Here is a 17,935-nt window from a genome sequence, read left to right on the forward strand (position 1 = left end):
GTTGTACACGTTACTCGAAAAAAGTAATTGATTACAGTTACCGTTACTGCTGCACAAAATGTAATTTTTTACCGTTACAAATTACTTCATCAAAAATGTAATACGTTACCGATTAAAAATGTAACGCGTTACTTTTCCCGTTACTTTTAAATTGTGGGCCATATCAAAGCCAACAAGCCTGCAGTGAATGCAACCATGCAGCTCTTGTTGCAAATTGTAATCTGACACACCAACATACATCATAAGTGAAACTCACAAATACATTTGAAAGCAACATACAAAACACACACACACGTTTATTACAGATCTATACATACATTTAAGAGGACATCGAAAGTTTGGCTTCGTTTTGTTACTGTTGTTATGTTCAGCCCCCACAATTTATCAATACAGTCACCTATTTTACTGTTGCTCTAGTAGGTCGCGGTTGCAACCCAAGCAGCAAAATGTACTGAAAGTCGGGTGCAATAGGGGTGGACGGGTAGGTGGAAGGCCTTGAACAGACTCGTGAAACTAAGGAACATCGATAAGACACATACCGTCCACCCCTATTGCACTCGACTTTCAGTACATTGTGCTGCTTGGGAATACTATCATATTACCGCGGTTATGTCATGTAACTGTGGTAATAACACGTGTGGACTAGAGACGGCCGTCACAGTGACCTCTGCGTCATTGCTTCAGTCGAACTGGTGGTGGAACAGAAGAACAGATTGGCTCGCTGAAAAGGGTTGTCATTGCTGACAGAAGGTTAAAGAAGTAATCAATTACTCAGTAATTGATTACCGAAAATTGTAATCAGATTACTCGGAAAATTACTTGCTAACAAAATTAAGTGACTACGTTAAAAAATTACTGAAAAAGTAATTGATTGCTAGTAACGCGATTACTAGTAACGCGTTACGTACAACTCTGCTTAGGCTTAGATGGGTAGAAATCCAGCGAACCGGTAGAATGTAGGAAGGAGTTGCCTCAGGACAGAAGCCGCCGATATTTCGAACAGAGACTGTTCTTCTTCTGGGTACCGTCCTCATCATTGGCATGGTATTTAAAGGGTTAGGTGTGACGTGTTTAAAGGTTCATGCGAATTGTGGGTCAACAGCCCGGAGGGAAGAAAGGTTCCGTACGGGGTTTTACGGCCGGAGTGAATGGCTGCTTTGTTAGAGTGTGGAGGGGATTAAGTGAACGTAGTGATCTAGGCTACAGACCGGTTACAGAAAAATGGAAGGTTCACGAACACGTGGACGAAACGGGACAACAGGCAAGAATTGGCAAGCATAGCGAAAGATAAGGAGGTTAGTGATTACGGGGGGAAAATTCCAGAACCAGCAACGGTTATTTATTTATTTTTTTTTTGCAATGCAAAGTTGTGGCATGCAATAAAGAAAGTAGAAAGCAGTGGCCATGCAGAACATAACAGATGATAATGGAGGTAGAAGGGAAAAGGCTTAGGCTTGACTTTTTTTCTTACGTATTTTCCGACAGTGCGCCGTACCCTCAAGAGCGGACTGGACCTGTCAGAAGAGGAGCGTCGATTCTTGACGGCAATGTCCTCGTAGTCAGCTGCAAGTCGCAGGATCGAGTCTTTCATCGGAAATGTCTGTTGTGTCACATGACATGCACACTTAGGACGGTTTTTTTTTTTTTTTTTTTCAAATGAGACGGTGTTTCCCGCACTCACTCCTAGCTGTGACATATCGTTGCTACGTATTTACTAGCTGACACCTTCTTCAAATTTAGATAGTAATTCAAATTAAAGGGGCCACTAAGGCGAAGAAGTTTCTCGGCGCGGAATAAAGATGCCTTTACTCCGACTCAAGCGTGAAGAGAATTCATTGTGTTGTTTGTGATTCGTTTATTTTTATTTTATTTTATTTTTATTTCGTAATACTGCTGACTCTTCCAGGAGCCGTAGCAAGAGGAGGTATATGACAACAGTATGTTTTGTGCATAAAGAGACAAGTGCTACTAATTCCACTACAAATCTACCTGTGTGAATTCGGCAACATACAGCAGCAACTATGTGTGAAAGGAAGCGCAATTTACGATTTCCTCAAATTGACCTCCTCAAAGTGACCTCCAGTGATGATTTGGACAAATCGTTTGAGAAGGAGAGTATAAATAACCGTTTATTTCACTCATAAATCACAAACGACACAACTTATAAATCCCTCCCTCTGTAGTGGTGTCAGAGTAGAGTCATATTTTGCTCTGCGAGTTCAAATTTTTGCGCTTCAGTGCCCCTTTAACCGCGCGACTGCACCGTCAGTCTTTTAACTGTCGTTGTAACTTCAAGGTAATAGACCGGTCACTATCTGCAGATCTTCCTGGGAGTCTAGGACAGCCTGGGGTCTATGTGGGTCTATGTGAATCCGTGAGATGGACCGAATCGTGTCACAGCTAGTTCAGTGCAGGTGTTTCTTTCTCCCTCTCTCTCTCTTTCAACAGCATGTGGTATGACATTCTTGTCACGTTACTTTTCCTATGTCCCTTACTGTTACGTTTACTTTTCTTATGTCTTTTACTTTTGCGTTTACTTTTCCTACGTCCTTCTCACGGGATCTCATCCATCGAGCAGGCTGAATCTTCAGATATTTGATTGTGTTTTGCTGTTTTTTTTTTTTTTTTTACGGAGACACATGGCTGCAAAAGTGAAACCAATAGATCTGTGACGAGTTTTTTCCGATGAGCACACAAATCATTACATTCATGACGCCTCGAACCACGACTGAGGCTGCTGTAATGTGACTTTGTGGTTTTGAAACTCCTGTGAAAAAAAAAAAAAAAACTGCTGTGTTCTTGTAAAAAAATTGTGGGAAAGGCTATGCCGTTTCAGAATACTTTGATTCTATGGGTTACTCTAGTTTACTCTTGGAAACGTGAGCAGCCAGGTGCACTACAATAGAATTTTCTCGTTCATGATATATGTTCTCATGTGTTTAACATTTCATTTACATGTAACACACCGCATGGTCACAATTGTAGTGGTGTGCAGATGTGTATGTGTGAACTAGTAATATTGAACAAGTAAAACAAGAAACAAAGAGAAATAGTCAGTAGAATTTTCTGTTGGGCCAAAAATGTTACATGTGCGGCATTTTTGTTTAACTTTTTGACGTTCAAAATTGACTTGTACTCTGTGCATTTTGCTGTTGACGCACAGACTTTTTTCTGCCTCAGTCGCTTTTCTTTTTCCTTTCTCTTTTCTTTTTTTTGTGGAAGTTTTTACCAGTGCTGTTGTTTGTAAATATATTGTAAAGTGGTGAAATGTCTCCTCTACACACCCTTCTTTTTGAATTTTTTTTCTCCTTGCCATTATTGAAACAAAAAAGAGAAAGATGTTCAAAGCCAAACGGTGCCTAAATGCTTGCGAAGGACAATTTAGAAATACGTATGCAAAGAGCTCGGTGTGTCCGCACAGAGACTATGCCAACGACGTTCTTTCGAAACCGTTTGCTCGTAAAATCGTACCTTAAATGTATGGCTGACCACATTTAGAGCCTCGGCAGCACAGAAATATTTTTTTTTCTACAACCCTGTCAACAGCCACCGTAACGAGGATAGATAAATGCACGCACACTATAAAAATACGTTTTTGGGGTAATGTACGGACTTTGATACAGCATCTTTGAAGTGTTCAGTGTTAAAATTTAGATGTGACATAAAAAAAATTATGACCCATCTATTGATTGCCATTTTTATGGTGCCCATGAACAGCAGTTGCCTACTCAAACTTGCATACTTCGCCAGGGATTGTCGGACAGATTTCTTAAGGTGCTGGCCACTTTTGTTTTGCTCAAGATAACCTCTACTAAGACCTCCCCCCCCCCCCATTTCTCTCTTTTTTATTTTTTTTTAAATCAAGGATTGTTATCTTTGTGCGGTCACACAATGGGCAGAGTGAGAGATATTATTTATTGTGCTGGCTCTAGGGTTTTTTTTTTATTCTGTCTTTTGTTTTTCTTGTCTCGTGATAATCCCTGCATGACTTGCAAATCTGAGAAGAAAAACAATCTCAAGTAGATTGTCGTGCTTTCTGGAATCGAGGACGAGACGCTTTTCTGCCCGCTGCCTGTCGGACTGCTACATCCAGTTTATCCACCGCGTTTATTACCTTATTTACTTGCGTGACTAACTCACCCACTTTGGGGTGCTCAAATGTTGGTAATTCCCCCCCCCCCTTTTCTGTATTTAAATGCAGGTGTACGTAAGACACTGATCGCGGGGGTGCAAGAACACTTGGGAACGTCAAACAGCAATGAGACAAAAAAAATTAAATGTTATTGGCTGGTATGCGTTTATGTTTTACATTAAAAAGCACAAATCGTAAAGAACTACCCTCATTCCCAGTCGTCTTCAGTGTCAGAGTCGTGTCGACTGCAGAAACGTGTTTAATAATGGGCAGAGCTGTGACTTAAAATTTCACTCCCATGCTGATTCTAAACAAGTTTCTCTATAAAAAAATCAGACAAAAATTGACAATAAACTGACAAGGAGAATCCAGTCCTAATACTTCATGGTTCATCATTTCTAAGTGGCTCTGCTTTCTCACGCAGACCGATGACACTCAATGCGAATGTCATTTTCTGCAAATGACATCCAATTTCCCGTACAAGTTTCCGGATAAAAAAAAAGGGGTGTAATTATGCGAGTAAATGTGGTATATATGTCTTTGGAACAGCAGGTTACAGAAGAGTGACTTGTCCTAGGTTGGAGTGAAGCGCATTAGCTGATGTTTTTTTTTTCGTCCTTCCCTCGTGAGTGTACAGTGGAAGCCTATCAAAAGGCCGAAAATCATAACGCCGAACTATCATAAGGCCGAAAGTCAAAAGACCGAAAAATCAGATCGCCGAACTATCATAAGGCCGAAAGCCAAAAGGCCGAAAAATCAAAACGCCGAAGTGTCAGAAGGCCGAAAGCCAAAAGGCCGAAAATGATAAGGCCGAGCAGTGAGAAGGCCGAAAGTCAAAAGGCCGAAAATCAGAACACCGGACCGAACACCGAAATAAAACGGCCAAAGAAACAGAAGACCTAGTGTAAGCATCTCTGTGAATGACCACTGAAAGGGAATTCCTCTTTTCATTTTAAGAAAAGCTATCATCTATAACCTGGTATTGCCAACCTAATCTAGCAATAATCTATAACATGTTTACTACAAAAAGAAAGTGTGTGGTAGGTGAATGCCAGTGAAAGACTTGTATCGCCCACTGAATGAATTGTAGAGGAGATGGTGTTTCTCTACATTTGGTAACCCGAACCTGATTGCCACCCGTGTACAAACACACAATGACACAGTGGTTCATATCTCTACTTTTCCTTTTTGTTTTCCCCTAAGTTATCGAAAGTATTTTATTAATGCGATGTTCGGTGAAACGATTTATTTGCTGTATTCATTCCCAACAAGTTTATTCTATTTAATCTGAAGAGCTAATTTTTTTAATCGCAGTTGGAATACCAGTTCTCGTATCCTGGGTTCCTCATTTGTCGGCGTTTCGATAATTCGGTTTTGTGACTTTTCGGCCTTATGATTTTTCAGTGTTTTGATTTTTCGACCTTCTGGTTTTCGGCCTTATGATTGCCACCCGTGTACAGTATTAGTACTCTGTTTTTCCCCTGCACGGGGTATTCTCCTTTTCGCCCCCTAGAAGAGTATTCCCGTTGTAAATGTCGACGACGCTTTGCGAGCTTGAAAAGTGTTTAGCAGGGTAGAGAAAAACCGGTCTGAAGTTTAATGTGTGCCCTGTAAATTGCTGGGGATAGAAAACGTGTGAAACGTGTTTGGAACATCCACACTCTTAACTTAACCGTGGTTGTGTGCTTAGTATGTATGGCTGTGTGAATTGAAAGGTCTTATACGAGCAACGTTTGCACGCCCTGTCAGGCACAGAGAGTACTTCGGACTTTTGCAGAGATTATTGGAAGATAATAAAATGTTATTTCCTGAACCAGTACTGCGTCTTGTAACGTTACTCGTTTTTCTTCTAATTATATAATTATTAATTATTTATTTTCTGTGTGTGTGTTTTACATTGTGAAGAGAAATCACTGTGCAAAAATGTGATTGGTCCCTTGACCACCAATCTAGCCCATCAACAGTCTCCCCTGAAAGCATTTAGACTTAACTACGCTTAACTTTTGTTTTGACACTTTAGGACTTAGGTCCTCGCCGAGAGGAGACTCACTATTTAATTTCAGTTTTCAATTATCGTTCATTTTCATTTTCAATTCCATTTCACCGCAGCTGCCACCAGCAATGGGGTACAATGGCGCCCCTGGCGTTGAAACTCTACAATCGTCAACGTCAAGTAAAGCTGGTGTTAAGTTGTTAAAATCGTTGTTATCTTTTACACAGGGTGTTCAGGGGCAGATCCAAGGAAGCTTGTCGGGGGTGGGGGATATGTGACGGGGTGGTCTGCTGCATTTTCATATCATATGAGGCTCCACGGTGTTCTTCGAGCTTCATTTACTGATTTGCTAGTTGGCAAAACCTAAAGCGGCTGGGACGCTTTCATAGATGTGGTTCTTTACATACATACATAGTGATATTTACTGCATAAAAGACACACTTGCACACGCAACATTTAAAACACATTAAAATGACGTTCCGGAATCCGTTCTGATTCCATCATCAGAATGGCATGCGAGCGTCTGATCTGATCTGATAAGATAAGATATCTTACCCAGGATAAAAACCGTTGGTGCGTACGCAAACAATTGGAATCCTGGTACATCAAACAAACACAGGGAGCGTTCAACAAACACCCCAGGCCACTGCCTGATTGCTACGATCCCCTTGGTACTTAAATGGGCTGGGGCGGGCGAAACATAATTTTAAAAAGTTTTAAATGTTGCGTGTGCCAGTGTGTATTTTACGTAATAAACTGCGTTCTATATTTATCTGGGATGACCAGGAAGTCTTTTTTTTTCTGATTCCAAAGCCAGTGCAGATTAGAGAGACAATGACAACCGTAATAGTGTGGGGGATCACGTCTTGGGGGAGCTAGCTTTATGAACTTTCGGTAGCCAAAAGTGAATCAAATCATTTTGCTTTCTTTTTCTTGGAGGTTCACAAAGGGAATTATGGTGTAACCACTTTTAAGAACCGTTACTTGAGGCGACTTATACCCCTGTTGGAAGGTCTAATTTAGTGACGTCTGCACTGAGTGTCATCTGTCATTCGTGTACTTGCTGTTACACGACATCTTTTAGTGACACTCGGCTGAAAGTGTGATTTAGTGAGTTCCCCAAACTCGCTTCTCTTCGGCTGACCGCGTGTGTAGCCTCGATGGCAGGCTTTGTGGTACAGGTAAAAAATATTGAGAAAAAGCGAGGGGTCACGACGTCACATTATTTTTAAACGAATATTTTTAAGGGCGTGTTTATTTTATTTTAGTACAGCATGACATTGTGCCAAAAAAAAGCAACAACATGTCGTTACTCCCGTTAACAGCCCGTGACAACCTTCACGGTCTCGGCGATTCACCGGCGGCCATTTTTATTGTGGCACATGTTTGAGGCCAGTTGCTTAATGTTGGAAGAAGATTTGCAGGAGGTGTTTCTAAATTGAATAAAAACATTCTGAGGAAGGTGTCGTGACGCACGTCTAAATTTTTTTCCGACATTTATTCTGATATCATAATTGCCATCATTGCTAAGGGACACTTAAAGTAGCACAGAAGTCATTTTTAACACCCAGTTTTCTTCCTATAAAACTGTTAAGTAGGCCAGTAAGATGCACCATGCGAAGTAATTTACACCACAGAGTCATAATTATCGCGGAAATTGAATTTAAAATACGCCGCAAAAAGCGACCGTGCGCAACAGTGGCGAAGAGCAGTACCAGCCTCTGATCTGCCTGGAACCTCGAGCTGACGCTATAAGGAGAACGCTCGCTGATTGGCCTAGAGAAATGTTGTCTGCTACTCCGCTGTCGTCTGCTACTCGGATGTTCGGGGTTCTGATGAAGCCTTTCTCCTTGCTCGGTAATGCTTGAAATGCAGTGAAAGTGGCGTTCTCTTGGTTGAAGTGCTCTTCACGAAAATGACACTAAATTAGCCTATGCGACAGGGATAAAAAAAAGTTCACTGGCAATTTAGCGGTAAATGCCAGAGAAATGTGTTAGCCATTAACCGCTTTCTCCAGTCCATACTTGACTTCCGAGGATCTACTTCCAGTTTAAACCCAACTTCCGGTTGTCCATATCCCGTCTATACTTGACTTCCGGTATGCATTTCCGGTCCAACTCAACTTTCCGTCTAATCTGACTTCCGGTTGTCCACCTTCATTCAATGCTTGATTCCCGGTTTGACCCGTTCAATTACTATATATGTAAGTTCATATAATTAACATTTAATTAGCCTCAGGTACCTTTTAATTCCCTTAGGCAACCGCAGGTTACCTGAGGAAGTCTTGAATTCCCTCAATTACCTTTAATTACGTTTACTTGCCATAATTCCTCTCAGTTCCCCTTTAATTGACGTTAATTGCCTTTAATTACGTTTAGTTACCTCGGGCGTAACATGCGGTTACCTTTGGTATTCTTTAATTTCGTTTCATATTTGTCTTAATTACATATATCATTACCTTTAAACTCAACTTTCTTGTTTCAATTGCTTTTAATTAGCGCAATTACTCTTACTCTTAGTTACCTTCGACAAATTCAGTTTCAAATCATTTACCTCCATTGACATTTGCCCTCTAATATCCCCTTCGCATGCCACTTATACCGCTGTCTCGATGAGGCTTCACCATCTCATACACACACACAGCTTTTTCCATTTTGACACAACCCATTAATATTTTGAGAGTGTTAAAACGCAAGCAAGCTGGTGTAACGACGGTCGATGGTGTCATCATTTTCGTGTTTTTGTCCCTACCACCGGCTCAAGCTCAAGGAAATGATACCGTCGACTTATATTTGTCATTTATTGTCGCCGCAAGATCAAACGAAGGTTGGACGTTTCAGTGGGGGTTTAATTCAGTTCACTTCCTTTACCAGTTGGGACCAAAAATTATCCGAAAAAGGGCCGATCCCCGTCTCCTTTCAATCTCAAACTTGGGTTGCAGTTTCGGACGTTCGGGCTGGGTGGGTTTCTCGCTTTGTTTTCTCTCGGCGTTTATGAAGGTCATCACCTCCTGAGAGCAGCGCTGCAGCTCACCCACCTCTTTCGTGAGCTTATCAACAGCATCACGGTTGTCCTTCTGTAGCGTTGACCGGTCGGCCATGTGTGGGATAACACAGTCGTTGACGTCCACGTAGAGCGTATTCATCTGCTCCCCAATTCTCGCGAGAGACTTTCTTGCTTCATCGATGGAAACTGTAATATTGAGTCGGTCTTCCAGAGCGCACAGCTTCACGGCTAAGGACTCCAGAGATGTGGTTATGTTTCGCCCGATGTCATACACATCGGCGCTCATTGGGCGGATTACAGACACGGGCGATTCACTCTGACACTGGTGCTCCGCGATATGGCTCACGATGTCACGACGAAGCACTTTGGCACTGCATCCGTTGCACGTGACGGCGTGAAAATCACATTCGCGTAACAGGTGACGCTTTGCTAGCGCTACGGGACCAACAAAGCCGCAACCCAGTGTGGAATTACAGCAGAGCACATTAAATTTGTCCACCTGACTGGGCTGGAGAGACAATCTTCCAACGTTGCATTCCTGAACCGTTTCATCATCCAACGGGCACCGCCCCGTACTTTCGAGAATCTTTCGATAGCAGAGTTGGCACACACCGTGCGAACACTCCAGCAGGTGGGTCGGCTCCGGAATCACGTTGCACAACGAGCACGACCTTACAGAAGGTAAATTAAGAAACTGCATGGGGCGCCAGTCCAAGGCGTCAGAGAATCCAACCAAGAAGCTTTCAGCAGCCATTCTACCCATATGGAGGAAGGAAACGCAAGGAGCGGCCAATGGAGTACAAAGTCCCATATAAGTCATTGCGTAATGCGTGAAAGTGCACGCTAACGTCAGCAATGACGTGTAGCCTAGCCTGTCCGCCGTTGCTGACGTATCTTGGAACATCATGGAACGCGGAGATTTTTGTTTGTCTGTTTATGTCATTATTCCCTCCACGCTTTGTGCGGTGAACGGTACCGGTAGTCGGGGACCGTGTTGTGGCAAGTGTCTTATGCGCTGATTTAATCCTTGCTGGACATAGGTAGCATGAAGATTCAATGTGAAATCAGACGGTCAACTCGTTATATGTGTATAAGCGGAGTATTTCTCGTTGAGTGAATTAGGAGTCTTGCAGGGAAGCAGCCTTCGCGACAATGTGTACTACCAATTGTGGTGCGAAGATCGCACCCAAGGAATAAGGAGCCAGTTCAAGCAATTCTTCTAATGGCTATCAATGTGAAATGGAATTACTCATTACTATGGAATTGAGAAATGCTGATTTCCTATTAATTTGATGAGAAACTGAACCAATACAAGGAATGCGAAGCATATTGAATGAGTTGACCTAATGCGAACGAAGATGCGAACGAATGGGACACGATCGTCTCCAACTGAAACTGAAGTAATGAGATGATACTTTTGGGGCGCCGTAGCACACGTTTCCCCATCAGGAGTTATTCGCGGGAACTTAAATTCGCGATTTTGGAGGTGTGCGCGAAAAACGCGAAAAATAATTCCGCGCGAAAAAAACCACTTCTACAGTATTCTCTTATGAAACGTCGAACTGTGAGGATGACGGACGCGCATCTGTAGCCGTTCACGCTGTGTCTTTATGATTTTTTGCCGTTTTAATATGTTAGTGGACGAGTTAGGCGTGCCTGTTCTTTGTGCGCTTTTACCCGTGCAAGCATTATGAGGAGCGCTGATGGAAAGAGAGCAAGATGAACCCAAACGGAACAAAACTTCCCGGTGTGTTCCTGGGGATATCCATTCCCGGAAATTCCGATCTCCCTGGGAGACAGGCATTTTTCCGACGAACGTCTGAGGAACCCCCCACATCTCCGAGTGGCCACGGTTTGAACTTCCCACAAATATCCGTCGTTTGTCCTCAAAGAAAGTTACACGGAGATGCGAAGATGTTGCACAGACTTATAGTTGCGTACGCGCTCAAGTCCCGTACTTTCTCATTATTATCGATACTGCTTGATTGAGCTGCTGCGTAAGTGGACAAATTCTTACTCTGGCCTGTTGGCGTTTATTTCTGCCATTTTGTTTCAGCTTCGGCCACTGCATCTTTCTTTCTTGCTCCTCTTTGTTTGTTTCTCGTATGTCCGTTACGGACAATGAGCACCAAGTTTTAAAAAGTAAATACTCACATACATAAGCTCTTAATACCATGATGATAACTTAGAAAGGCACTGGCATACCTTTTTATGTGGGAAAAATTTATTCAGTGGGTGGCGCCTTTCCAAAGTGAAAACTAATACTATGTACTGCATGTCTCCCGAGCTTCTACAAATTCGGGAGTCCTGTTTGCCTTGCGAGTCAAACTAAAGGGCATACCAATAACACAGGACGGAAGAACTGCTTTGCGTATTAACTCACTATGCCGATAACGTCTGTGTTTCTTACTGCTTTTGATTTGATTCATTCAGTTGGTTCATCGAAAGTCGAACTCACGCCGCGACAGATCTTGCTGTGTTCCTCCTCTGCTGTGGTAATGCTTCATGTAACATCCAGTCAGGGACCCTATTGGGACAATTCTTCAAAGGGCCGTTACGGTACATACTGCGGATGTATGGCTAGGGACGTCATCCATGTAGCTCCCAGAGATGTCCATTTCACACCCCTTTCAGGACATGGACGCTGGGATCTATTTGGGACGTCCAGAGGAGATAGTGTTCTGTCTGGGTAGGCCAGCAGCTAAGTCTCGTTCACTTTCGGCAGTGTCACATGATCCTCCGATCTCCCAGATCCCGCGATTTTCGCTTCTGTCCCTTTCCACACGAATTCGCGAATTTATAAGACCGCGAAATTAATCACTGATACAATATCTCACTTTTATGTTTTTCGTCAACATCAACATCAGTACCTCTCCTTCTGCCTCGTCTTTGTTCAACTATGGTCCGTGGTCAATACACCATTTCTGGGTCCGCGTATGCGCATGCCCAGCCACTTCTGGCGGCGGCCGCCATGTTTGTTAACATGGAAACTGTGGTGGGGGCGAGTTGGCGAGGGTTTTTCTCGCAATGCCTATGGTGTGCCAACTGCCGAAACACGAAAGACATAAATGTCGGTGTATGGTTCTTCCGTTTCCCACCGTAAAGGCATCACGCAATAAAGCGGGAGCTTTGCATTCACGCCGTTGGGCGCGTGAAGAAAGATGGTTTCGTGTGGATGACGAGGAACAACTCAAGTGTCACGCTCTCCATCCCCATCATCTTTCTCTTTGCCTGTGTGTGGACATGCGCTTCGAAGCTGTCGCAGTGCCTGTAATGTGTTGCGTGAAACTGTATGAGCGTCGCCATGATATGAGAGAATTGATGTTCTGAGGCTGGAACAACATAGAAGGACAAACACATACAAAGCCTCAATTTGCCTAAGAAATTAACGATGAAAGATGGAAGTCACTGAAAAGGTTAGCCAGCTGTAGCAGTAGAACCCACATCTTCTGGATTACCGCCCTGGTAGAGCCCTGCAACTGTAATCCAGAAGATGTGGGTTCGACTCCTACAGCTGGCTAACCTTTTCAGTGACTTCCATCTTTCATCGTTCTTTCGTCGCCATGATTGTTGGCATAAAAGCAACGCGTGTTATGAGTATGCCTTAACAAGCTCTCGTGCAGTTTTTGGGGTGCATCACGTGCTGTGTGCTTCCACAGGATCAGGCTATACCACTGAAAACAAATGTCATCCTGCTATATTAGCAAAAAAAAAAAAAAATGCCAGCTTCGCCAGGTGGTGTTGATTTGCCATCATTGCTTCGTCGTCTTCTCATCATGTCGTCTCTTTCCGCCAGAAGCGACGCGTGGAAATGGTCCATTTTCCTATGGATATGTGTCACATCAAGAAAAAGACGAAAAATGTCCAATGGTCTATCCTCGTGCTCTGTGCTCGCGTTCTCGTCTGCGTTCTGAAAGCAGCAATGCTTGCCCCTCTGCTCGCATTCGTCATCCTGAGCCCGGACTTTGTCATCTCTGCGGCGATGACTGCTCTGCTTCCAGATCATCTCATCCACACATCGAACCATAGCAAAGCCGTTAATGAGACTAGCATGGACCGATATCAAGGAGCGCTGTTAACCACCGTGCAGTTGGACATCAAGCAGGGACGTCCGTACATGGTCCTTCTCCTCAAAGAGCTTGAAGACGTCCGGTGGACCACCATCAACGCGCACGAAGAAAGGATAGCCAAACGTGACGTCGTCGCCAAGTACTCTCCTCTTGCGGACCATGGCCAATACGTCTACGATGAGGGCGACGTTAAGTCCTCCAGCCGGACTGTTGGTAAACTGCCGCGTGTCCTGCAAAGAGTTGGAATGAAGTTGAAGGCGTTGCGAAGAAGCCTTGGCTTTCAAAAACCTATGGTGACAAGAATATTATCTGCAGATTTCCCGACGGCTGATCACAGAAGGGTGAAACGGCACAAACAAACCTCGGCGGGCGATGACGTAAGTTAAGGACGTCACAATTTTAGGCACGCTTCCTGGTAACTTAGAGTCTGTATCGCATAGGCGATGAAGAATTGTAGTACGCTGGACACAGTTCCCCAACAACACCGACTACCCTCTGGATGTACGAATAATGTCCTAACGGTTTCGTATGTCCGATGGATATCTGATGGATATCAGTAGGACGTATTAACTGTTACGACATTATTCGTACATCCAGAGGATAGTCGGTGTTGTTGGGGTTGAGCACCGCATCCCCAATAGGACTGCCGGGTCCGTCATCACCGATTCCGAAACTACAGTACCCTCTTATTCCCGTTCATCACCGAAAACGAACTCGAAAGTGCGACGCGAATTAGTGAGGTAGTTTTTGTGCCGTTTGAGGTTACGCATGGCAGAGACAGACGTCGGATATTGACTGTACATGATGAGTTTTCGTCTCTGGAAATCGAAGAAAACGTCACACGGACAAATCGAATGAGGGAACGCCCTCTGGCGAACGATGGGAGGGCGGGCGTCTGCAGATTGCCGAGAGTCTGTGGCCATCTCACGGAATGCCATTCCAAGGTTCTTATGCAGCCGGGAACATAAGACCATATTCCATGGTTGCGACAGAGTTCGCACACTGATAACGGAAAGTCGGCGTATTTATCAGCATACTGCTGTGCGAACGAAAAGCAAACGAGCTCGAAGACAATCGCCTGCGCTGCGCCAGCACGACCTAGATAACAAAGCTTGCGCGATCGCTCGTCGACGTGACGCAACATTAAGAGCTAACCAATCCGGGTCGTGTTCTGAACGGTCATAGCCAATCACGAATAGCAGGTGAGCTGCCAGCATTTGCGGGTTCCTGAATTCGCAGAACGGTGAATCGACTATGGGGAATTCCGACTCGAAAACTGAGAAGAGGCAATACGCAGGCTTTCTCTGTCTAGGTGGTGTTAGCATCGCGCCACTGGTGTGCCTGGCTTACGTCACAATGATGTCACCCACGCTGGAGCTTCCATGGCCGCTGAGGCAGCACGAATGTTTAAAACTCGTTTTTTTTGTTTTGTTTTTTACATGTGCGCTGTTTTCAAGAGAAACATGGCGAACTAGAATGTGAAACGTTGCAAAACATTATCGCATCGGTCTCGTAGATGTTTCCGAATCCCGAACACAATCTTATTTTGATATTACTGCCTGGACTCCGTCCACGTGACCCCGTCCGACGGCTCCACACCTAGCAGGGAGACATTGTACATTTCGCGGCCCCCCGTGAGTCTTGGTTTTTAGAGTTCTAGTCCCCAATTTTTAGAGTTCTGGGCCGACTTGAGGACCGCAACACAGTCTTCAAATGGTGCTCGAAAACTCGGCTCTCCTAAGACAGCATATGCTGTGGTAAGATTCAAGCACACCAGCTCTCAATAATTAATATGACCTTCGTAGCATCGCCAGCACCTTTTAGGCCCTATTTCGTGTTGTGAATGAAAAAGCGGCACATAGCGGCAAACAATGGTTTGCGATATTTCGAAATATCCTGACCCTTCACTGTCGTTCGCAGAGCCACTCCCAAGCACATGGCCTACTCGCGGACGGCGGCAGACCCCAAGGTACCTTCGACGCTTACAGAGGAAACCTAACAAGAGACGGCGTCATACCTCACTTCTTGACCGACGCACCGAACCAACTAATCAACGTCGACTACGGCTACGGCCGCAAAATCCGAATGGGAAATTTTTTCGTAGCTCAACGACTCTGGCTGGAACCCTTGAACGTTTCTTTCCCCATGGAAGAAGGGAACCTGTACACGCTCCTTCTTACGGACATCACCTTCATGTTCTGGCAGTATTGGCTGGTGGTGAACATCGTCACCGAGGACGTGTACTCTGGCGACGAACTGATCCTCTACAGCGGTCCCTTTCCAACCTCTGGACGTCCACACACTCTGGTCTTCCTCCTCTACTCTCAGGGGACTCGAGTCATCGACATTGCGCAGTTCAAGACGGAAACGGGCTACGACCTGGCCACCAGAGACCCCAGAGTGTTTGCGCAAGAGTGGAATCTGGGCGAACCAATCGCGATCAATTACTTCTTGACGGACGCCGTGCGGGATGACGTCAGGGCAATGTTGATAAACCACAGCGAAGATAAGAAGAGGAAAAAAAGGCAGGAAGAAATTTTGAAACGGAGGAAGACCAAGGAACCTTTGCTGGAGGCCAAAGGAGACACAGAAGCTGAGCTGAAGCAGCGGGAAGAAGCTAATGGCGGCATTATTCTTAAATTGTGGTGGCCGCTGTTACTGATGTGTTTTATAGATGAATATTGGATGTGTGCTCGTGTGTTCTTCACGCATACCATGGTGTACTATGGTGCGTTACGGTGACCAAGCCTGGAGGACCCTGTTACCATTCGTGTTTACATAATAGGCTACGGTCTATCATACGTGACGAAATGTTTCCCCCCTTGTTACATGTGCACCCAGGTGTGTCTCAAGGATCAGCAATAGGACGATTACTGTTTCTCACTAATGCATAAAAATGGTGTTACTGAGAAAATAAAGCCGCTAACATAGGACTTTTTGCGGATGACTTTTCATTAAGTGGATTTTCTTGGCAGAAATATCCTAATGCTGTAACACAATGCTGTGAGACGTGGCTAAAGGTCAATAGTAATTGAGCAAAATGCGTCAGCATAACAGTCATGACTTCATTATGTGGGTAGATGGGTAGAAATCCAGCGAACCGGTATGTAGCGAATATTTTCGATGGGACAACTGTAAGGTTGCAGTGTAAGGTACGTTCATTGATCCTGCCACGGAAATATCGGCACGACTGGTCCAAACACCGCTGACTTAGATTATTTGGCAGGATAATTGGTAGATAGGCACTACTGGTTTAGGAGACACCACAACAGAAAGAGTTTACTCTCAACTGGCGAATTTAATACAAGGAAACAAAAACATCTGAACTACAAGATATGATGACGTCAACAGCAATGACAGCAGGTTTAGCAACTCAAACGGCGATATCACGATCTGTGCGACTCTCAGTTAGATAATCAAATTCCGCAGAAGACAAGGCGGGGAGCTGACTCAATCGGCACCATGCTGAAAAGCATTGAAGTTCCCTTTGGCAGCCTAAACCAGTAATGTCACACCAACTACCGCAACTTTGCACTTTGGTAAATGACAATTCTGATTGACTTTTCCAATTATTTCGCGTTGAGAAGCTGTTAGCGATTAGCTTGAGACAGGTTGGCTGTCCCAGATGCGGTCTCTGCGGTGCTCTAGAGGACCCGGAGCGCCTTCTTCGTCATTGCTCCCATTACCAACCTTCTCGAAGCGCCATCCCTCATGGTCTCGTAGTCAGGCAGACTCTCGTCCCCTTCTTCCTGTAAGAATTGTTTGGTCCCCGGCCGAATGCAGCCCACCAACGCTTTGCGATCAACGCTCTTTTGACCTTTTTGCACACATTAGGACTTCGATGCTTATTGCGAAGTGGCCCACCGTTTCATTCCTCACATCACCACCAGAAAGGGGAGAGGGTATAGCCTCTGGCGATAAAACCCCCACTCATCGTCTTAAAATAAAGTGGTGGTGGTTGTAATAACTATCCTTGGTATAATGCTCAATCAGGGCTGCCGCTGTGGGCCGCGTCTCCTACGACAGCACATAGCGCGTAAAAAAGCGATTGACTAATCCTAGAAAAATGGAAAATCTGGCGGTCTGAGAAATGTTGATAGAAGCCGACGCCTCGAGTCGGGAGAAACCAGATACGTTCATCGAGTTCTTGAAGTGTGTCCACAAGGTTCTATACGAACGGTTTGCGGACGTGACGGGGGACGGCAATACCACCACAGACCATTCGCCTCCCACCCACAAACGGTTCCCGGGTGACATGAGGACGGAGCAGCGTCTTTTGGCTGTTTTTGTCCTCTTTCGATAGGCTGTTTTACAGCTCTGACCGCTGAAGCAGAGGGGATTCGAAGGATCGCGTAATAAAAAGGGGGAATCGTGTACGGGTCTTCACGAAACAAGGTTTTGCTACGAGTCAGTGTATCTCCAAATATGTTATTCACTAGAGCACAGCAACAGGCAAACTATGATTACGAGCTCTTAATACGTGTCCGGACTTGAGATCTGACCGAACTGATACAGTAGTGCAGTTTGAGCTCTTTCTTTTCATCGAAGTGGACATTTAATGATTCCGTAGCACGGTATATAACCCTTCTCGTACGCAAAGGCGTCAACCGCGAAATATCTGTTGTCATCGACTTTAACGGTTTCTTTATTTCACTGATGCGATGGTGTCCTGCATTGTGGAATTTATAGAATTGTATGTACCCCAAAGTGGAAAACGTCCATTTTTCTGTTGAA

The 17,935-nt window shown here is 44.6% G+C and overlaps 1 protein-coding gene across 2 annotated transcripts in view; it reads left to right on the forward strand.

Moving 5' to 3' along the window:
- Positions 1-16,118, forward strand: part of LOC135376279 (uncharacterized) — a 329,348-nt gene extending 313,230 nt beyond the window's left edge. Inside the window, exons 1-2 of one of the 2 annotated variants that reach the window (XM_064608872.1) lie at positions 13,058-13,578; positions 15,122-16,118. In XM_064608872.1, the coding sequence (XP_064464942.1) occupies positions 13,114-13,578; positions 15,122-15,943 (1,287 nt within the window). In that variant the 5' untranslated portion in view covers positions 13,058-13,113 and the 3' untranslated portion in view covers positions 15,944-16,118. Of the gene's footprint in view, positions 1-13,057; positions 13,579-15,121 lie in introns of those variants that run through there. The other variant, XM_064608871.1, reaches the window with a different exon arrangement.
- Positions 16,119-17,935: the final 1,817 nt, after the last annotated feature.

This window comes from Ornithodoros turicata, chromosome 1, assembly GCF_037126465.1.
Source record: "Ornithodoros turicata isolate Travis chromosome 1, ASM3712646v1, whole genome shotgun sequence".
Taxonomy (NCBI): Eukaryota; Metazoa; Arthropoda; class Arachnida; order Ixodida; family Argasidae; genus Ornithodoros; species Ornithodoros turicata.